Source organism: Panulirus ornatus, chromosome 36 (genome assembly GCF_036320965.1).
Source record: "Panulirus ornatus isolate Po-2019 chromosome 36, ASM3632096v1, whole genome shotgun sequence".
Lineage (NCBI taxonomy): Eukaryota > Metazoa > Arthropoda > Malacostraca > Decapoda > Palinuridae > Panulirus > Panulirus ornatus.
The window spans coordinates 9180982-9204113 of record NC_092259.1 but is presented as its reverse complement, the minus strand read 5'-3'; the positions used below and the strand labels follow the sequence as shown (position 1 = coordinate 9204113).

At 36.0% G+C, this 23132-nt stretch overlaps 1 protein-coding gene across 3 annotated transcripts in view; it reads left to right on the top strand.

Moving 5' to 3' along the window:
* LOC139760308 (WD repeat-containing protein 20) overlaps positions 1–21883 on the top strand; it is a 55493-nt gene extending 33610 nt beyond the window's left edge. For all 3 annotated transcript variants that reach the window (XM_071683296.1, XM_071683298.1, XM_071683295.1), the window contains exon 4: positions 3328–21883. In XM_071683296.1, the coding sequence (XP_071539397.1) occupies positions 3328–3417 (90 nt within the window). In that variant the 3' untranslated portion in view covers positions 3418–21883. The remainder of the gene's footprint in view (positions 1–3327) is intronic.
* The last annotated feature ends 1249 nt before the right edge of the window (positions 21884–23132 follow it).

Here is a 23132-nt window from a genome sequence, read left to right as displayed (position 1 = left end):
ATGATTGGGGTAAAAGAGATATTTAGTGGAAGGTGTTTTGAATATATTTTGTGGAAGAAAAGCTACAAGAAAAGTGAGCTATTATAAAGAGAGAGTAAGGCATGTTTGTGAGTGAGAAGAGAGGAGGGAGTTTGGTTTTGGGTGAGGGTGGGTCTTTGGCAAGTGTGTGTGATGTAAGTATGACCGTGTAATCTGCTTAGGGATGGGATGGTGAGGGAGGGAAGGTGAGTCAGGTACTGTTTGATAATGACATATCTCTGGTTACAGAAATTGCTGAAGCTGGTGTCTGGTTTTGGTGGAATGTGTGGAAAGAGAAAGTTGATAATTAAGGTGAACACAATTAAAGCTATTAAGTTTATCATAGGAAGAGATAGGTTGGATGTAATGTGAGTTTGAATGGAGAGAACATGGAGGAAATGGAATATTTCAGAGACTTGGGAGTGCATATATTAGTGGATGGAACCATGGAAACTGAAGTAAGCCATAGGGTGGATGAGAAGACTAAGATTTCGGGTGCTTAGAAGAGTGTATGGAAAAAGAGATTACTACCTGTGATGGTGAAGATGGGTATGTTTTCCCAGCTGTGTTGTATGTATGTGAGATGTGGCTCTGTATAAAAGAGTATGGAAGAGGATGCATGTGTTGGATATAAAATATTTGAGGACAGCATGTGGTGTGAGGACAGTTAAGTAAAAAATGATGAGAAAATTTGGTTGTAAGATAATGTGTGAGAGAGATGAAGAGGATGTGCTGAAATGGTTTGGTTATATGGGATGAGTGATGAGTTAGTGAGAAAGAGGTTATTATTTTCAAAAGTGGAGGGAACAAGGAAAAGTAGAAAACCAAAGAGGAACTGGAATGATGGTGTGAAAGATGCTTTTGAGTTATCAGGGTCTGAACTTTCAGGAGGGTATGTAGTGCTTATGGGATAGAGTGAATATGAATGATGTATTGTCAGTTGGGTGAACTAGAATTATGAAGTGGTTAGGGGAGACCACTGAAAGGTCTGTGTGGCTTGTCCATGGATAAGGAGCATTGGTTTCTGTGTATTGTACATGACAGTTATATAGTGAATATGAGCAAATGATGCCATTTTTCTGTCTATTCTTGGTTCTTCCTCTGTGTTTGAAATGCCAAACAAGTACAAAAAAAATGTGGCACGTATGAGATAGCCATGATTGGGCCATTCTTTTGTCTGTGGTATGCATAAGAAGTAAATGTATAGTAGACAAATCTGGATGAAAGTTAGTAAGAAATGATAAAGCTTTTAAGAGATCAGTAAAGCATTGAAAGATCTGATTGGATATGGAGCAAGAAATGTGTCTGTTGGTTCAGTAAGAACAGAGCTAAGGAGAGATAAAGAAATGGTTGTATGACAGAGGAAGAAATTTTGTACAAAGGAGGAATTGATTATTTTAAGAGCAATAATCTTCTTAATGAACAGAAAAGCACGGGGCCTAGTTGGAATAATAAGTGGGATGTTGGAGAGTAGATGTGAAACTGCTATGCCATCTAAGGATTGATAAGATTGTTGGTGTGAAACAAGTGAGTTTAAGAAAGTAAGAGGGTTTATAGATCGGATTTTTGTACTTAAACAGATAGTTGGGAAAGTTTTACAGATTAAGGATGAGCATGCAGCTTTTATTGATTTAGAAAAAGACATAAAGTTAATTGGAAGATACTATGGAAAGTTTTGATTTCTTCATGTTATGCATGGAAGACATGTAGATGATATAAGGAGCTTTTATAGTGAAAATAGTGCATACGTAAGTATAGGTTTGTGTGAATGATTTGAAGTATATGTTGGAGGAAATCAGGTTTTAATGTCACTTTGGTAATTTAATGTGTTTATAGAGTGAGCACTGTGTGAAATAATGAAATAAGTTCAAGGTGGGATGACTGCGATGTGATACCATTGGAAAAGTAGATTGCAAGCTGCCACAACTGATGTATGTGGATGATCATGTGTTAGTAAATTCAGAGCAAGAGCTGGATAGGGTGTTGGACTCATTTAGTGATGTGTGTTGGGGAATGATGTTTAGAGTGAATATGAATAAATGTAAGACTAGTTTTTGAAAAGGAAGGGACTTTTAGAATTGGCTTGCATAAAATGAAAGTGAATTGGAAGTATCGGATGAGTTTAGATTTAAGGAGTGAAGCTTATTAAGGATGGTAATGGGAAGGTTGGAGTTGAAAGTAGTTTTATGAAAGAGAGAAAAATTGAGGATACACTGAAGGCTCTTTTGAATGGAAAAAATGGAAGAGTAGAACACGCAAGAAGTTTGCATGAGGGATTGCTTGTCGCAGTGGTGATGGATGGCTGTGAAACCAAAGTTTATATAGGTAAGGGTAGGTAGAAAATGAGAGCAGTAGAGATATTTGATTTCTGAAGTATAGTTTGAATTAGGTAAATAAGTAAAATCAAGAATGAAGATGAGAAGGTTATGATGTTTGAAGAAATCATTAGAAAGTTGTATGGTTTAAAGTCTTTTAGATTGGTAAAATCATGTAGAATATGTAGATGATAGGCTGATCAGAGAGACATTTTGAAGATATAAGATACAATGGGTAAGAGGTAGACCATGAAAGACATGGATAGATGTAATGAGAGAATGATATTTCAGATGAAGATGATAGAGGAATGATTGGGAGTTGGATATAATGGGAGCATTTTATATATGTAGGTTTTGGCAATAGAGGCTTTGGAGTCAGTTGACAAATCATCTATGTAAAGTGAAGGAAATGATCCTTTTACAAGAAGTCCATGTTTCACTTTTAACACACAAGGCATGGTTTTAGATTGTGTCTGAGTGATGTGGAAGCTTTGTACACCTTAATTACCCCATTAATCTGAGAGTGGAGTAACGATAATTGATTGATAGAGAGACATTTTGATTTTTTCAATACATTGAATAGAGGTATCCATTGAAAGCTACCTTGCTCATGTGGGAAATGGTGAACATGTATGAAAATAAATTCTGGTTTTTGGAAGAGTTTGAGATGAACAGTCAATTAGGTTATGATATGACATGAGGACTATGGTAAAATCATGTTGCCAGTACTTAGATACACTTATTATAGGGTATTGGTAGCAAATATGAAATTCGGGTCTTATATTAAGTGCTGGAAATTGGTAAAGATTGACTTCTTACATTTCAATACCAGACAAGTTTCTTTTGAGTATACCATATTTAAAGATGAAGCTGTGAAATTTGATGTATTCATAAGCTGTCATTATAGCATGGGAAATTAGGATTATTCTTACTATATTCTTATATCTCACTTTGTAATTACATCTGCAGACTATAATAGCAATTTCTTTTTTAGCCTGGTAGCAATCAACACTCAACTCCCAGTCCAACAACTGCTGTGGCCATGGGTGGAGGTCCAGTGGCCTCGGGTGGGACAGTTGTGTAGCCTCAGGAAATGATGGCATATGTTGCTGATCTCTGGACAACCTTTACAACATCCTGGTCATCCCAAATTCCTAGTGCAGAGCTTAGCACAGCGTGGGTGTGTGTTGCCGTGATACTGTGGTATTATTGTTTGTCTTTACTAGAGGAATTCTATGATGGCCAGTCAGTTCAAAGGTGGTTTTATTCACCGTGAGCTTTGCCCAAAGGGCTTGAAACTGCCCTCTATAGGCATGTCTCAAGAGTGATGTCATTACAAAGACAACACAGCCTCATCTGACTGAATGTGGGACTTGCAAAAGTTTATCAGCAAAGCAAGTGACAGTGAATGAATTGTCTTGATTTGCTATTAATAGGTGCCTAAGCTGGTGTATTAAGTTTTACCAGCCCTTCTTCTGTACTCCTTGAATAATGCTCTTGATTTTAGGAAGTGAAATTTTTAAATGGAATTATTTTTCCAAAAGTGGATAGTCATACGTATCTTATATGTATCTTTTGAACCATGAATGTGACTGATTTTTTTTTTTTCATTCCATAATTAGTACTTGAAAGAGTGTATCTATAAAGTGTATGAATACCTTCATTCATTGTTGTCACTAAGATATGTAATTGTTATGATATATTTTTTCCCCTGCTCTGTGGAGTGTGATTTACTCTTTTAGCAAACACATTCTTGCATATGATTTATCCAATATCTTCTTTTTCTACAGTTAACTTTATTAAAGTACTTTCATATTCACTTCTTTCCATCCTTGCTTTTCTGACTTGCAAATCAGTTGACCTATTTTTTCCTTTTCTTCCCATGATCCCTGACTACTGTCATGTTTATGGTCAGTCAACTGTTTATTTTGATGTGCAAAGATATGCAGTGACTGAAGTACTTTTAGGGGATTTGACAAATGCTACCTTGCTTTAAATGTGGGCAGTGTCTTTTTGGATATGCATAGATTAGTAGAATTGTGCTTTCTCTGATAGGTAGTGTAGTTTGTCGTTGACATCAAGAATCAGAACACTTGATGATAAAAAGTGAATGCAAAACATATGAATTGTTGTTACAGTCAGCTCCATTATAAAATTCTGATCTTGAAAAGTAGACTTTGTTGAAATTATTTCTTATATACTTAATTTCTTCCCCCATCTTTGTAGGGTAGCATCAGGAACAAATGAATGGTAGTGTCATAAGAATACTTCCATTTAAGGTGGCTTGTATGAAATATTGAAACAAAAGTCTACTAATTGAAGCCAAGCCCCACAGAATTTTCCATAGTTTACCTTTACCTTTTCTTCTCTAATTCAGTCTTTTGGCAGCTTGTCACCCTGTGTACCATATCAATCCAATTTTTATTAATTGTATCCCATGCCCATGTATCACCTTCCTTAATGTTCAGGCCCCAGATACCCCAAACTTTCTGTCATTCCATCCTTCCATCCCCTCAGTCTCTCCTTTCCCTTCCCTTCCTTCCCCCACTTTTACATCAATCCTTTATTGGTCCTTATCTCATTCTTGTGATCTCCATATGTCCAAACCATTTTAGCGCACATAGTCAACAAAATTTGCCTTGTTTTGTACCAAGTAGGCAAACATATTATGTAGAAGTTGTCTTTAGAAATATTAGGTAGGAGCCTCTGAAAACACTGGGCTGGAGTTCATATCTGTTAAGGGTAAGGCATTGAATGCTAAAAAGTAGCTCTGGAGTTCACCAGTTATAGAGACTTTTGCTGTGACCATTCCCTTAAGGGAGTTCCTAAAGAGTACAGGCATCAGAGATGTAGATAGGTAGATAGATAGATAGTCAACTCTTTAGTCAGACAGCATTTGCTATCTCACTTTTCTCTTGCATTAATTACTCATATGATTAACCCACATCATACCACATAATGTCTTCAAGAATATCATCTCCAGCGCATCCACCTTCCTCCTTTCTTTTGTTTTGAGGTCCAAGACTCACATCAGTATAACACTTGTATGGACAACTGTACTTTCAGAGATACCCATCTTTACCTTAGCAGTTGCTGAACTCTCATTCCAAATGCCCCTTAATGCCCTCAGGACCTCAGCCAACTCTTCCATCATTTGACTCGCTTCATTCCATGTTTCCATCTGCTGCCAAGTTGTATCCCAGGTACCTAATGCACTCCAGGTCCTTCATCATTCAAACTTGCACACAAAACCATCTTTTCTCATTTCCTTGCTATGCCTCATTACTGTACTTTTTTCTCATTCACTCATCATTATCCTTTCAGACTTGCACCCAAACTTTCTCTTCAACCTCAAGAGCTTCTTCTTCTTCTTCTTCTTCTTCTTCTTCTTCTTCTTCTTCTTCTTCTTCTTCTTCTTCTTCTTCTTTTTTTCCCCCCCAGCAAACAGCAGCTGATTTGCTTGCTGGGCAACCCTACCATCAGCATACCATAGATCTGTCCCTCATTGTAAGACTCTTGCATTTATTTCTATCTTCACCTTGTCCATACACAGGTTAAACAGTTATGGTGACATTACACATCCATCACTGGGAACATGAGAATACGTGTCATAAGTGGAAGGAACAAGGAAAATTGGAAAATCAAGGAAGAGATATAAGGAGTGAAAGAGGCTCTGAAGGTTTAGGGCCTGGACATGCAGGAGGGTGTTAGGCATGCAAGGATTAAAGTAAATTAGAGTAGTGTGGTTGACACTTGGCAGAACCAGGGCATCTGAATTGGTCAGAGGAAACTAAGGAAAGGTCTGTAAGATGTGGTTGTAGATATGGGACTATGGTTTCAGTGCATTATACATGACAGTGAGAGAGTAAGTGAAACCATAATGATAATGAGCATTACCAAACTTTGCCTGCATTTGGTAACACCATGGGTGGAAAGTCACCTGTGGTGAGGCTGTATCATTAGGAGTACAGATGTGTCAAAGAATCCCTCTCTCCAAAGGAGTCCATATTTCCATGCTGCTGGAAGTACTGCAGCCTTTGGCTGCAGGAACCTGTTGAAAAGGTCATAGATAATGCCAGGATTGTCTTTGAGAGAGGTCCTGGGGTTATTATTAGATAAAAAAGAATATACAGTTTATAGCATAAGTGAAGGGGGCTTAAGGGGATGTGGTAACAAATAAGAAAGAAATGAAGAGGAAATGGCATGAATATTTTGTGGGATTGATGAATGTGTTAAATGATATAGTGGCAGATGTCAAGATGTTTTGTATATGGCAGTATGCAAAGCAAGAGAGTCAAGGCAAGTGGTTTAGTGAAAAGAGAAGAGATAGTGAAAGCCATGCATAAGATGAACTTTGGTGAGAGTGTTTGAGGCTGTGGTTCAATTTCTAGAGAGAGTTGACATTGTTTTTGATTAGTTGGTTAGGATTTTCCATGTATGTGAGGCACAAGGTGAGGTGCCTGAGGATTGGCAAAATGTCCATATAATGCCATTTTATAAAGGCAAATGGGACAAAAGTAATTGTTCAGGCTACAGAGGGATAAATTTCTTCAGTAAAGCTTTAAGTTTTAATGGAGAGAGGGTTGTGGCTTGCACAGAGCATCAGTCTGAAGAGGGACAGCATGGTGTAGGGAGTGGTAGAGGATGTCTTGATTCGGTGTTTGATATGAAAAAATTGAGAAATTATACTTGGAGAAATGGAGGGATTTGTATGTGCCATTTGTGGATCTGGAGAATGCATGTAAGGTTGATGGAGATCCATTGTGGAAGATGGAATGTACGTACTGCATGGGAGGAAAGCTGCTTGAAGCAGAGAGGAGTTTTATGAGGAGATTAAGGCTTAGGGGAGTTTTATAAGGAGATTAGAGCATGGATGATTTTTATGAGGAGATTAAAGCATGTGTGTAATTTCCCATTTGTAATTACCTGTGTACACCATATGGGGAGGGAGCTTTATACTCGTGTAGCCCCTGTTTTTAACACTCTCTACTGTCATACAACTTCCTCAATTTATGTAAGCTGTCTGCATTAACCATGTCCTCAATCATGTTTTGTGAGTAGGAAGAGAAGAGGGTGTCATTTAGGATAAAAAGTTCCTCAACAGTGCTGTACCATTTTTGTCTGCTGATGGTGATTCAGCCTCGTTGAAGGTGACTTTTTACTCACATTGTAACCAATTGCAGTGGGAGCCTGGAAATGCCCACTTCCTGATGCATTTCTGCATAAACTTTGCTCTTCTGTTTCAATGTTTCCCTCAGTCATCCCCAGTAACATTCCTCTTGACACAGTGCACTTATCCCTTTGAACTCACTTCACCCTCTGTGTAATACAATCATCCTTTCAGAAATTCCACTGTACATGCTAAATATGTTCTTTACAGTTTATTTATCTGTTTTAACATTCCACTCACAAACAGTGTACTCGTTTCTCTAAAAAGTCCTTTTTACATGTTATGTCTGCTCCATATGACACTGCTTACATGCAACACATTCATCTGCTTTGATGTTTAAAAAATCACACTTTATACACAGTAGAGTCATCCCTTCAAACAACATACAGACACATATGTAACATATTCATTGTCCTCCAACATCCCTTATGACATTAGTTATTTTGATTTTCTCATTACTTGCACTACCTTGTTTCATATCTGTTCTTTTGGGTTGCTCCTGTGTACTTTGGGCAACTAAAGATTGATTTCTGTCTTATGAATAGATATACACGTGGTCTCGTACCTTGAGTTATGGCTAGTTTATGTAGGACTGCTCTGAATTTTTTTTCATACACTGCTGCTTGTCTACACCTGCACTATTCTGAAAAATATTCTGGGAGGTCTTGTTAACTTCACCAATATTGACAGTAGCTGAAAGAAAATGTGTGGAAAAGGAAAACTCTGTTAAAGCAATAAAGTTTAATTGGTTTTACAAATGGGATTTACATGGCTGGTTACCTCTTAAAGGTTATTACTCTGAAACATTTGAAATTGATTGTCTTTTTGGTGGATAATTTTCGTATATTTTAGATTTTTGTTTGCTCATCCAATAATTTGTTGCATTAGCTTTTCGTGAAAGTATGAATGTTATATGCACTCTTCATAATATGCAAGAAAATTTTTGATGAAATTTATAACTGCTACTAGTAGCTACTTGTATATATAGTAAATGAATGTTGAATATTTTTTTTTTAAACACCTGCAGTTTTTATTTTAGTTTTTTGATAAATTTTTTTGATCATGTTAAATGATCCAGCTGCAATTGGATGGACTCATTTAGAATGACTAAGAACTTGTTGATTGAGTTGTATTGGTTTAGTAAAACTGATAATCATATGAGGACATCTGGTTGATGAGAAACTTCACGGCTAATCTCTTTTGGTTCATTAATAACAGAGCAGTCACCATTGGTTTATTTCCAAATTCATGATGGAGCTTTGTTGGTTTTGTACAAGATAATTGATCTGTTTATCATAAGCTGTTGGATGTTGAACCGTGGTATGGTTTACTAACAAATGAAGGAGTTATACTGCTGATGTATTCCCAAAATCCTTGATAATATAGTCAAGTCTGGGAGGCCATAAGTCTTGGTTTCATACTACATGTTATATGATATCATTCAGGGTAATTTTCTTATTACATACCTCTTTTTAGAATTTCAGCTACTTTTTTTTCTCATTATATGCAGATGTTTCATTTTTTGAAATAATATTCTTTACCCATTAGAAACATTTTAGGAATAGACACTTTTTTTTCTTTCTTTTTTACCTCTATTGTAAAGCAGGTGCTAAGTGTTTGAGTTTGGTTAACACCCAAACATAGGGTCATCAAAGGCATCAAGGGCTTGCTTGAATGATGGAGCCCTGTAGATTTTTTTTATATTGCTTTTAGTATTCGAATATAATAACTCGTTTTTAAGGTTATATCTCATGTCTGTATCTCCCGGCATATTGGAGGATGTGAAGACTACATTTAGAAACTTCTTGTGCCCTGCAAGGTTTTGGGAGATAACTTGCACATAAGAGCCCTGCATTACATCTTAGGCTTATGGAAAGTAAATCTCACATTTACACTACATTTCAAGATAAGGATTATGGAAGAAATATTTTGCAGTGATAATTTTGAATTTTAGTGGAGGCTTATGAAAGATGTATTTTGCATCGACAAACTTCATTCTTATTTTGCGGTTGTTGAACATGATATACAGTGACAAAGTGATGTATCAAAGAGACTCAGATTGACTCATTATGCTTACCCACAATTATGTTTCCAGTAACACCCTGCAGTCTCAGGGAGAGTTATGGATCATATTTTTACAATAATACTTTCTTTTGTTTGCTGGAGGGTATAGAACTTGCTTCATGTGAATCATTTACCTTACACTACCTCTCATGTCTTTAGAGGGCTCTGGAAAATATCACATTGTCACATTTCTGTTGGAGTTTCTTGGGACTTACATCTTAAACTGATATTTTTTGGTGTCTGCTGGAGGATTGTATAAGATATGGCTCAAACTGATGCTGTTCTAGAGTGTTGGAAGACATGATATCCCTATAATTATTTGCAGCTTTAATGTTCACTTTAAATTTAGTTCAGTGCTCTGTGTTTAACTTTCACATCATATTTTGCTGAGTGATTGCTGTGTGTAATTGTGGGAATTTTGCATCTTAAGATTATTGTATGGTACTTCTTAGTATGTTGGTAATACTGAACATTTATAAGATTTTATTATAACATTTTCCATAGTGGAAGATAGATTTGTTTATTATATAAATAAAGTAAATTTATGTGTATCACTTTGCTTGACATTCTTTCCACTGAGCATTGTGAAATTTGGTTAGTTAGGCGTTGAGATTTTTTAAATCATTGCTTTTGAGTTTAATTCACACATATTTTAGTAGATATTGATATAGATATTGAATAATTTTCCTTTCATTTTTGCCATAGATAGCATGCTTCATAGATGTATAGGGTGATGCAGTCTTCATTATTCAAACTTTTGATTCACTGAAATTATCACTGCCTTAGGACCTTAAGTTTTTAGTTTGAATTTTAGCTGGGAACAGCTTTTTTGTAGTTTGTTCATTAGATTGGAAATTTTCTTACTGATGTTTAAGTGATTTGGTTTTCTTACTGATCATCACTATATAATACACAAACAAACCCTAGATCTGAGGATGCTGGCATTGCCTCATACTGGCCATGTTGCCAGATACTTTAAAGTAGACCAGCACCTATTGTTCGCTTTGTAACATTATGTAGCAGTGTGCTTTAAGTGTGTACTTAATGGAAATTTTTTCATAGTTAAAACTGGTGAAGAAATGTTTAAATAACATGCTTATCATAATAGTACCCTTAAGCAAAGTTCAGTGGGAATTCTCTCTGCTGCTCCCATGTGAATCATATGCAGTCCTTTTGATAAACTGTTCTCTATTGCTGTTTCAGAATGCTTATACATACTAGTTTTTCTGTATTTTGGAAGCATATTCTATGTTTTTGCAAGTAAACTTTGTTTTTCGGTCAATAGCTGCTGCTGCTTTTGTTTTTCTTTTTATAACGTCCCAAAATTTAAAGTTGTAGACCTCTGCACAGTATTTTTTATTTTGAAAAATGATCCTCTTACAACTTAATTATGTTTTGCATTTTTGTGGATTCATGTATTAGTTGATATGTATGTTCTTGTTAAAACTCTTGATTAGTAGACATATATAAATGATTTATGAAAAAAATGATAATGATAATTAATACCTGATATTGTCACAACACATACCAAATTTCACATTTTCTGTTACTTTTGTGAATGGTTTGAAAAGCAGTACTTTTTTTCAATTTTTATGAGATATTTTATGAGCATTTCAAACTTTCATAAAGGACAGAAAAACCCCGTTATCAGTATCCATGTCTGAGCGGATACATGTACTCAATATTCCCAAGCGTTCCTGTAGTCTTCCAGCTTCCATAATTTTAGGTAGTTCTGTTCTAAGTAGTCATCTATCAAGAAAACCAAGGTCCAGAGAACTTTCATATATTTGTTCCGTAACTTCAGCTTCTTTAGTCCATCATCATTAACTAAGCATTTGTTGGAATTTCTTGATATATACCTTTTGATGGTTCTGTATTTGTAATTGCTTGTAAGCACCCATCTATATAGAGCATATATTCACATCAAACAGCAATATTAGAACATTGTCGGAAGAATTCATCCTGTTGATAAAACTGTTTTACAAATGAAGCATTGGCTTTCTTCCTGCAGTTCACTCTTCATACATGTTACTGTTGTTATGAAACGTTTTATATATTTTTTGTCTTAAAGTTTGTGATTAGTATCTTCTAGATACATATTCAGATTTTAGTGGTGTATTATTTTTCTCGTAGCAGGGCGTCATGCAGGATCTTTTTTCAAACATTTGTTGTCACTATAGTATATCATCATTAATATACTTCTGTTTTTAGAGTTGGGAAAGTGGTGTTGATCTTGCTGCATTCTTTTAAGCCTCTGAATAATTTTTCATGTCTTATACTTGCTGTATGTCAGAACAAGGGAGGTGTGCTTTTTTCACAGTATCCTATGAAGCTTTTAGAAATAAACTTTTTATTTATTGGGTCAAAGTGACTTGATCATATTGTGAATTTTTTTTTTTACCTGTGAGCCATCATTTGAATTGATATTACTGTGCTGAACGTTTTGTGCATACTGATCATGAAGTTACTTTCCCAGGACTAAGATTTATCAAGTTCCTATACAAAAATGTTAATATTGAAACTCCTTTCCATAACTTAAAGTAGCTTGGCACAGATCTTACCACAAGTATGATGTAGATATTTTTTATAAAGTGCCACATAGAATACATAAGGCTTCTCTTGTGTAGATGTATTGGTTGGATCCTTTCCCTGAGACACAAGCCTCTGCAACATTTGTTTCCATTTTCATTGAATTCATAGTGATCAGCATTGGCCACTGTGGGTCAGTTTTGATTTTCTTGAAGATTTTTTCCCATAGTAGAGTATGCAGATGTATTCTTTGTCATATTAGTAATGATTCTCTTTAGATTCAGTATATTTTATGTTTCTATGACTTGAACTGTGAGATAATATATTTTGTATATTTAATGATACACACCCTTGTCTGTGTTAAAGACTGAACTGTATTTAATTTGTCACCTATACATGTTTTTGTACATGGAAGCAATAAATACCTTGTGTCTGTTTTCTCTTGAAGAGATATATACAGCTAGCGAATGGATGTGAGCGTATGTAGCCTTTCTTTGTCTGTTCCTGGCATTACCTCACTAACATAGGAAAAGGCTAACAGCAAATACTAGATCATGCACACCACTATGAACTATTGCTGTCAATGGACGGAACCAGAGCATGTGAAATGTTTGGGGGTAAACCATGGAAAGGTCAATGGGGTATGAATGTGGATATGGAGCTGTGGTTTTTGGTGCATTACATATGACAGCCAGAGACCGAGTGTGAGCAGATGTGGCGTTTTTTTTGTCTGTTTCCTGGCACTACCTGGCTGACACGGGATGACGATGCTGTTTCCTGTGGGGCGGGATGGCGATGGGAATGGATGGAGGTGAGTAAGTGTGAATATATACATGTATATACATGGCTTGCAAAAAAGATGCTTGTGGCATGAGAAGCATGGATGTGGGCAGATTAGAAAGGGTAGTGAGTGGTGGGATGAAGAAGTAAGATTATTAGTGAAAGAGAAGAGAGAGGCATTTGGACATTTTTTGCAGGGAAATAATGCAAATGACTGGGAGATGTATAAAAGAAAGAGGCAGGAGGTCAAGAGAAAGGTGCAAGAGGTGAAAAAGGGCAAGTGAGAGTTGGGGTGAGAGAGTATCATTAAATTTTAGGGAGAATAAAAATGTTTTGGAAGGAGGTAAATAAAGTGTGTAAGACAAGAGAACAAATGGGAACTTCAGTGAAGGGGGCTAATGGGGAGGTGATAACAAGTAGTGGTGATGTGAGAAGGAGATGGAGTTAGTATTTTGAAGGTTTGTTGAATGTGTTTGATGATAGAGTGGCAGATATAGGGTGTTGTTTGATGATAGAGTGGCAGATATAGGGTGTTTTGGTCGAGGTGGTGTGCAAAGTGAGAGGGTTAGGGAGAATGATTTGGTAAACAGAGAAGAGGTAGTAAAAGCCTTGCAGAAGATGAAAGCCAGTAAGGCAGCAGGTTTGGATGGTATTGCAGTGGAATTTATTAAAAAAAGGGGGTGACTGTATTGTTGACTGGTTGGTAAGGTATTTAATTTATGTATGACTCATGGTGAGGTGCCTGAGGATTGGCAGAATGCTTGCATGGTGCCATTGTGCAAAGGCAAAGGGGATAAGAGTGAGGGGGTTCCACCCCCCCCAAGCCCTCCCCTTTTAGTCGTCTTCTACGACACTCAGGGAATATGTGGGAAGTATTCTTTCTCCCCTCTCCCACCTTGCCACACATGAAATAACAACCCCCTCCCCCCTCATATGTATGATGTATGCTAGGAAAAGACAACAAAGGCCACATTCGTTCACACTCAGTCTCTAGCAGTCATGTAATAATGCACCGAAACCACAGCTCCCTTTCCACATCCAGGCCCCACAGAACTTTCCATGGTTTACCCCTTAAGCTTCACATGCCCTGGTTCAATCCATTAACAGCACGTCGACCCCGGTATACCACATCGTTCCAATTCATTCTATTCCTTGCACGCCTTTTTCACCCTGCTGCATGTTCAGGCCCCGATCACTCAGAATCTTTTTCACTCCATCTTTCCACCTCCAATTTAGTCTCCCACTTCTCCTCGTTCCCTCCACCTCTGACACATACATCCTCTTGGTCAATCTTTCCTCACTCATTCTCTCCATGTGACCAAACCATTTCAAAACACCCTCTTCTGCTTTGTCAACCACACTCTTTTTATTACCACACATCTCTCTTACCCTATTATTACTTACTCCCTGGGGATAGGGGAGAAAGAATACTTCCCACGTTTTCCCTGCATGTTGTAGAAGGCGACTAAAAGGGGAGGGAGTGGGGGGCTGGAAATCCTCCCCTCTCATTTTTTTTTTTTTCTTTTTTTTGATTTTCCAAAAGAAGGAACAGAGAAGGGGACCAGGTGAGGGTATTCCCTCAAAGGCCCAGTCCTCTGTTCTTAACTCTACCTCGCTAACGCGGGAAATGGCGAATAGTATGAAATATGTATATGTATGTATGTGTGTATGTATTTTGCCATTCTTCGTCTGTTTCCTGGCGCTACCTCAGTGACGCGGGAAACAGTGATTAAGTGTAGTAAATAATTCAATTTTTTACATATTCGCTAATTCCCATGTTAGTGAGGTAGTGCTAAGAACAGAGGACTAAGCTTCTGAGGGAATATCCTTACTCGGCCCCTCTCTCTGTCCCCCACTGTGTGTGCAATGTGCATTTTGATGTACCAAATTCTCCTTATTTTTATTGAAGTGATATTTCTAAGCATAACTGTCCTTGGGTGTGTGAGCAAATTCTATATGCTGAAATGATAATATATTATTTCCTTTGTTCATTACAGTTTGTCCTTAGTTCCAATGAATATCGATTTTAGTTAAATGATTCTCGTGAGAGCTTTTAAGTACTTTTCCTGCATTTATTTGCTTCCAGTGACAGTTCTGAAGATTATTTCTAATAACTGATTTTATGAGTTTTTAAAGGTGGAGTATTTCAGCCGTTTGGTTCCAGTAAGACCTTGGAAGATTGTTTCTGAAATTCATATGGTTCCCACTCAAGCTCAGAAGGTAGTTTGTTTGTCAAGGTTTGCTACTGGATTCATAGTATGATTCACTAATGCTAATTGCAAAGCCCTTAAAAAAAGTGTTGCTGGCAAGGTTTTGCTTCTTACACCACATCATGGTGGATTAAATTACTTTCCTCAGTTGATTTTAGGTTATATCATGTGAAGGTACTTCATAATGCTAAAACTATGTGGTAATCAGGAGTGTAAAGAAGTGGTCAGACTTTTTTTTAAAGCTTAAATGCAATTATTTAAACTACTGAAAAGGATGACATATTTCTTTTGAATCAAAGTTTACATTCGTATAAAGTATCACAGAAAATAGTTTTGAATATGCATGTGTCAAGTACTTATTAACCATGATTATTATAAAGTATCTTATGGAAAATAGTTTTTGAACATACATATGTTGAATTTAACTATAAATCTTTTCTCTCCAGTTGCCTTACAACTTATGATTTTTGTTGCTAGTTATAACTTTTTTTTTTCTTAGACTTGCAACAAAACGAAGGTAGTAATGTTTGCATGCAAGAAATGGGAATGAAAAGGAAGTTAGGAATATCTTGGAAATAAACCCAACTGCAACCACTACCAGTGAGGTGAGGAGCATAACCTTCTCAGGCTGTATATGATTTACATATGCATTTCATTTCATTTTTTTTTTTTTACAGGGGTGTCTATCATATTTGAACATCAGATTAGTTCTTTTCTTTTCTGATTGATTAACTATACTTTTTGTCTTCGTGAAAAAGACATAGATTATCAAAATCATGATCAGATATCAGCAGTGCCTGTGCCATCTACTTTTATTCTCTAAAAATGCAAAAGATTTCATGTACAATTCAAGTGGCTTTTACAAGTTTATTGAGTCACAGTTATGAATTTCATTGGAATTAAATTTCCTAAACCATTGGTATATTTTTTTTATACTATTTGCCATATCCTGCATTAGCGAGGTAGTGTTAAGAACAGAGGACTGAGCCTTTGAGGGAATATCCTTACTTGGCCCCCTTCTCTGTTCCTTCTTTTGGAAAATTAAAAACGAGAGGAGAGGATCCCCTCCCCCCTCCTCTCTCTCTCTCTCTCTCTCTCTCTCTCTCTCTCTCTCTCTCTCTCTCTCTCTCTCTCTCTCTCTCTCTCTCTCTCTCTCCCCCCCCCCCCCAACCCACCCACCCACCTTTTAGTCGCCTTCTACGGCACACAGGGAATATGTGGGAAGTATTCTTTCTCCCAATCCCCAGCGATAGCATATAGATCACTAATGGTTTCCCTGTCCTTGCATCTAAGAAATATGACATTTTTGGTATATCCTGAACTAAGATACTGCAGAGCCCGTATAGAATGATTTTGTGAATAACCAAGTTTTGGGGGGCAAAATAGGAGCTAAATATGGAGGAATATTAGAAAATTTTTTATGGCATGATCTTGGTTAGTTGCTGATTTGCCCACGTTTCTATATATACTGTCATGGCAAATAGCACTTGGGATGTGAGCAGTGATGTAAATCCTCACTAGCTTTCCAGGTTGTATGTTTGGGAAATGAATGCCACTATTAACAGTGGATGCGTAAAGATTAGTTACAGTGAATATTACAGTATGGATTTTTTTGTCATATTTCTGTCAAACCAGTACCTCATTTTAAACAGTTTGGTCCGTGCAGAATCTTGATGTACTCTTATATAATGCATCATCATAAACTAGTTTTGAGATCAGTGGCAGTGCTTGAAATATTCCTGTAGAACTGGATATAGTAGCTTAACTAATGCATGAGTAAATTCAGTTACATTACTTTTTTTTTCTCATGCAGTTAATCTGACAAGTTGAATTTTCCTCAAGTTAAAAAGGCTTTGGAGAGTATAATATGTGCAACATGGAAGTTGCAGCACCATTAAGGACTGTAAAATGAAAGTGGGTATTGTTGTCTAAAGAAGTAATCTTTAACATGCTAATCCTGCCAAATAAATGAGCAAATCATAGAAGGGTAACTGTAGCAGATGACAGTGTTGTTTAGAAGCGGAAAGGCTAAGTGAGAATAAGATGACAATGTTGACAAGTTAGTAAAGATTAGGTGGTTAACTTAAAACATGTGCATGGCTTAAGAAGGTATCTCTAGGAAATGAGTGACTTGAGTAATTCCAGCAGATGAATATAACCTTGATGAATGATCCTGCCAGATAAGTGAATCCAGGGTAGTTAAGACCTGCAAGTATGTGAAGCTAGGAAGCATGACCGTGTTTTGAGAATCTGTAGGACTCATTTTAGGATATAATGTGAATGAGTTTGCTTATGTGAAAAAAAATGAAACAGCTTTGCTAGAAGAAAGGTAACTGACATTATGTGTTGGGTATAAAAGTAACAGTGGTGCATTGCAATTTGTTACAAGGTTACAAGATCACTTTGGTTTTATCTTCTTTCTTTATTGACTAGGAATCAAACACATGAAACATGAATTTTTTTGTTTTTAGTTGGACTTTGGATTATAGTCATCTGGTGTGTATGTATGTGTGTGGTATTTTTTAAGCTGGAATTGAAGTCCCTCCACCTGTATCAGGGATTGACAGATAGGAGTCATAGATCTCCATAATTTTCATTTCTGTGAAAGAGGCAAGATTACTCAGTCTTACGAATAATTTAGCATTGTTTTCTCAATAGTAAATATGTCATGCTTTCAGTTCTGTTTTTAGCAAAGTCTATTGCCAGTTTTTGATTTGATTAAAAGTGAAGTACAATGAAATAAAGGTACTTGATGATTGGGACATTCCTTATTAGTACACAGTGAAATTTCCTAATTTATGAGAAAAAAGTGAATCACGTTTGATTGTTCTTCATTGTATGTGTAGGCTAAAGATTCTACAAAAATGACTTCATTATAAAAAGGTATCTGTGATAGCAGTGTAATGTAATCTGTTATCAGAACTTACACTGGAGGCTCGATTTGTTTGTGAAATTTTGTCTGTTAACTCATTCTCATGCCTTTTGTAGATGAGTAAATCTTTTCATTGCTTTGCTCCGTCTCTTGCTAGTATTCCATTCCTTTCACCTGAAGCATGTTGATGCATGCATAAAGCATCTTTATACACTTTTGCCAATATTGCTTTCATGTATTTATTATTTAAAGACCCTGTAATAACAAATTACTTATCAACATGCTTTGTTTCTTCTTGTAACACAAGTGTAGCTGTTCCTCATTACGTAATTTATTCAAAATGAAGCAATTAAAACATGAAAAGTATAATGGATTTGTAAAGGGTTAATTGTAAAAATTGAATAGGAAATTAAGTAGAATTATTAGGACAAGAAGACTATGGAAGTAGCATTATGTATTTCGGTTTGAATTTGAGTTTTTGGCAGACCTCAGCCAGTGGGAGAAATTTGAATCCAAGATAAATGGATAGTGCTAAGCTTAAAGACCTATGGCACATGTGAGAATAAGCCTGTAGAGTTTTGGTAGCCATATATAAAATCATACACGAAAGATATTTCCAATGAGTGAATCCAAATTTTTTAAAACTGGTTTTCCCCTTGTGGTCAAGACTAATCCTTCTTCCTGCTTTGTCATTTTTTGTTCTTTTTATAGAGCAATTAAACTGGTTAGTTATCATTTGTTTTGCCTTAGAAAACAGAGTTAGAGACATGTATTGCCTCTTCATCTTGACAATCAAATAGCCTGCAGGTTTAAGCTTGATGCTATTATTTGCCTCAGAGAATGTGTCTGTTTACCTGTCATTGTCTCCATTCCCATTTGTGTGGGCATAATGATCTGCATACAGGCATATGCCTATTTTGGGAACTAGGTTTGCATAACAGATCCCCAGTCTTAATCCTACAGTCTAGCAAATGGTAGGAACACCCAATACCTTGGAATGTTGCAAAGGAGGTGTTTGATTATTGACATTGAGTCAGGGTCTTGAATCTCGTGATATCAAAATTCAAAAAGCTTACTCTTCCACCTCTTCCTGCTTACTACAGGGTCCCTTATCATAATTTTAGTGCAGTATGATCACATCCACACTCCAGCTCCATTCAGTGATCTGTCATATGTACATCAACTAAGGGACACAGTTATTACCTTTCCATTAGTTATGTTGATCTGCTGTTCACATGTATTGTTCTAGATCACATCATCGTTTTAACAGTATCTAGAAGAAGGAATTATACCTAATAGTACTGGTACCAAACCATTTATCTGGAAAGCTTGGGACTGGAGGTGACTTGAGTTTCAGGATTTTCTGATTTTCTGGAACATGACCTGATATGTACATAAAATATAAAATAAATGATGAAAAATAAAGAAAGGAATTGTATTGAAGAGATACAAATTAATAACCTTCTAAAGTATGGGTCTGTTTGATGTACGAAGCCTGCCATATTCAAAACTAGTCAGTTTCAAAATTATCCAGATAAATGGTTTGGTACTTGTATTAGCCTCTGTTTTATTGTGCTAAAAGACTTCTGAAACTTTAAATCCAAAATACACTTGCAGAGTTCTTGCAAAGTAATTTGAGCGAATCTCCTTTTGGATTTCTTATGGAATAACATGCATAGGTGTGTGGTAACTCAGGTACCTGGAGAGGCTTATCAACAGATGACCTCGCTTATGTATATGTAGTGATTTTCTGAATGTGTGTAGTTGAAACATTTAGTAAGGAAACATTTCAAGCTACAGTAATAAGTTTTTTCAAAGCCATGAAAATTATTTTCTCATATTATATACAAATATTGTTAATCTGACTTTTTTGTATGTGTAACTTGCTGACCATTTTCTGAGAATGAAGTATTAGGTGGGATTTTTTTTTTTTTTTTGTTATGTCTTTTGGTGCACCTGTCCTAGATGATCATCCATTCTTGGACTTTTAATGTACTTCCTGAACTTCAAGGGTTTCAGTTGTGAAAGTATTTTAGGATAATGTATGACTTCTTTCTTTTATACATAAGGGTAGCGATGCAAGACTTCCAGCTAATGCCACTGTTACTTCACATCAAACACTCATCATTATTAACATCTCTTTTGTATATGCTCTTCCTTTTTTTTTTTTCATAATTCTATACTACCTAAATGTAGTAAATATCAGATGCCATTACTTTCTTGAGTGTCAATCTTTTTTTCATATTTTTCTATTCTAAATGATTGGTTTCAGCTTGATTTACAAGTACACTCAAGATTTTTTATGGAGTAACAAGGGATATTGCTATAATACTACTTCAGTATTTTTAATGTACAGATAGATAGGGAGAAATTAAAACAGGACAGTTTAAAAGTTTGAGCATTTCAGTTTGAAGAATTTTTAGCAGCTTGTAATCAAATGTGTTCATTGATGAGCATTCATATACATACGTTGTGGCCTCATGATTGTTTACCTAGAAAAACCTGCACTTAATAAACCCATTACCTAACGTAACCACAGACATTCACATCTTCCCATACTGAATGCATTCAACAGCATAATTTGAAGCCCTACAAATATTGTAAGCCTGTCTCCTGCCTTGGAAACCTTTACACAATTCCTTACATTGAACAGCTGTATTTAGACAAATTTGATTTTACAAATAGGAAATTCTTGTGCCATTTTAACTTTAGTTGAGGTATTCTCTTTTGAATTGAAAAGTAATAAGCTAATGTCTGTGTAATCAGTATTATACTCCTGTTTGCATGCTTCATTCTTAACCTAATGTTTGTTTCATTTGATATTACTTTTTCATAGGTAATTTAGTTTGTCAGAATATTAATTTGGCATTATTATTGTCTTTTGCTGGTTATTAGAACTTCGTAAAAGAAAAAGCTCTTAGTCATAGTAACTTACATAGTGAAGAATTTTTCTTCATGAAGTAATTCGTCTGTCATAACCTTTTACTGTAATTTAAACTGTTCAGTTGGTGACATTATAATTTCTTCAGAGTTTGTAGTAATAATTCATGATACTCTATGCATTTAACAAGTTACATATAATGGTAAGAAGAAACTAATATGTCTGTGATGTTTTTGAGTAAACATAAAGATCATCACTGAGTAGTTTAAAATGTAAATGTACTACTGTTGTGATAATCCAGGACCTGGATAGCAGAAGTCCAGCAAATATTATCTGGACTTACTAATATTCAAATGTTTGAATTAATGGTATTCCATTCTTTGGGGTTGACCTTGTCAGAATCACGTCCATTGTTCAAGATGGCATTGTGATAACTTTTTGGTTGAAAAGAGCCATAATACATAATATCAACTTGTAACTGATATCAAACAAATTGGAGCTTTTTGAATAACATTTGAAATAACATTCACATAAATATTGAGCTAATTAAAGAAACAGGTTGAGATGAGAAACACTAAAGAGATAGCACAGCTTACATTTTTAAGGTGTATGTAACTTTTGAAAAGTATATATATGAAAAGAAAATATTAATATATTACAAGTTTAACTTGAAAATAATATTACTTTCAGAAGGGTGAGTATGTCCAGTGCTGTGATTGGTACAAACATTTTGTTGTTTAACCAGATGCTGTGTTATAGGAAAGTGGTTGATAAAAACTATCAAAATTAGGTCTTGAGACTTAAAGGAAGTGGGTATGCTGTAGGTGCCTCATCATTTGCAGCTTAAAAGGGCACTTATATTGTATTATATCTGTAAGTTATACAATGCTTGTTCATATTTTGTGTATATAGTCTGGCTATGAATAGGTGTACAGTCAAAGTTTTCTTGTAAATCATTGAGTGATAAATTATGAATAATTACAATTCAAAGACTATTTCTCTGTATCATATATTTGGATAGACAAATAAATTGTTGAAACTTTATTTGGTTATCAATCATGAGTTACAGAGTTTTGTTTTCTCAGGCTAGATGGTAAGGCAAGGATTATGGGCTCATACCATTTAGTCAAGGCCCGGTAAAAAATCTCGACTTTTTTCATACTTATTTGCTGTTTAACTGTTAGCGAGGTAATGTCGGAAACAGATTTAGAAAAGGCCTCATTCGTTCACATCCATACTCAGAACTAGGCCCCATAGACCTTTCTGTAGTTTCTCCCAGCTGCTTCATGTGCCCTGATCAGTCTATTGATAGCACGTTGTCTCCTGTGTACCAGATCGTTCTAATTCACCATAACATTCATGCCTTTCACATGTGCATTTTCAGGCCAGGAGCTCAAAATATATTTTCCATTTCAATCTGCCATCTTCACTTTCATCTCTCCTTTCTCTTAGTCCCACCCACCTCTGACACAAACCTTTTCAGACACTGGCTTTCTCATTGTTACTGTAATTACCACACCTATCTCTTACTCGTATATTATTCAATCAACCTTCCTCATTCCTATGAGTCCACGGGGAAAATGAAACACGATAAGTTCCCAAGTGCACTTTCGTGTAATAATCACATCATCAGGGGAGACACAAGAGAGAAATATAAGTTAGTTGATATACATCGAAGAGACGAAGCTAGGACACCATTTAGTAAACATGTATGTATATACATGTGTATGTGGGTGGGTTGGGCCATTCTTTCGTCTGTTTCCTTGCGCTACCTCGCTAACGCAGGAGACAGTGATAAAGCAAAATATATAAATAAGTAAATATATATATAAACATATATATTGCCATTGTACAAAGGCAAAGGGGATAAGAGTGAGTGCTCAAATTACAGAGGTATAAGTTTGTTGAGTATTCCTGGTAAATTATATGGGAGGGTATTGATTGAGAGGGTGAAGGCATGTACAGAGCATCAGATTGGGGAAGAGCAGTGTGGTTTCAGAAGTGGTAGAGGATGTGTGGATCAGGTGTTTGCTTGGAAGAATGTATGTGAGAAATACTTAGAAAAGCAAATGGATTTGTATGTAGCATTTATGGATCTGGAGAAGGCATATGATAGAGTTGATAGAGATGCTCTGTGGAAGGTATTAAGAATATATGGTGTGGGAGGAAAGTTGTTAGAAGCAGTGAAAAGTTTTTATCGAGGATGTAAGGCATGTGTACGTGTAGGAAGAGAGGAAAGTGATTGGTTCTCAGTGAATGTAGGTGTGCGGCAGGGGTGTGTGATGTCTCCATG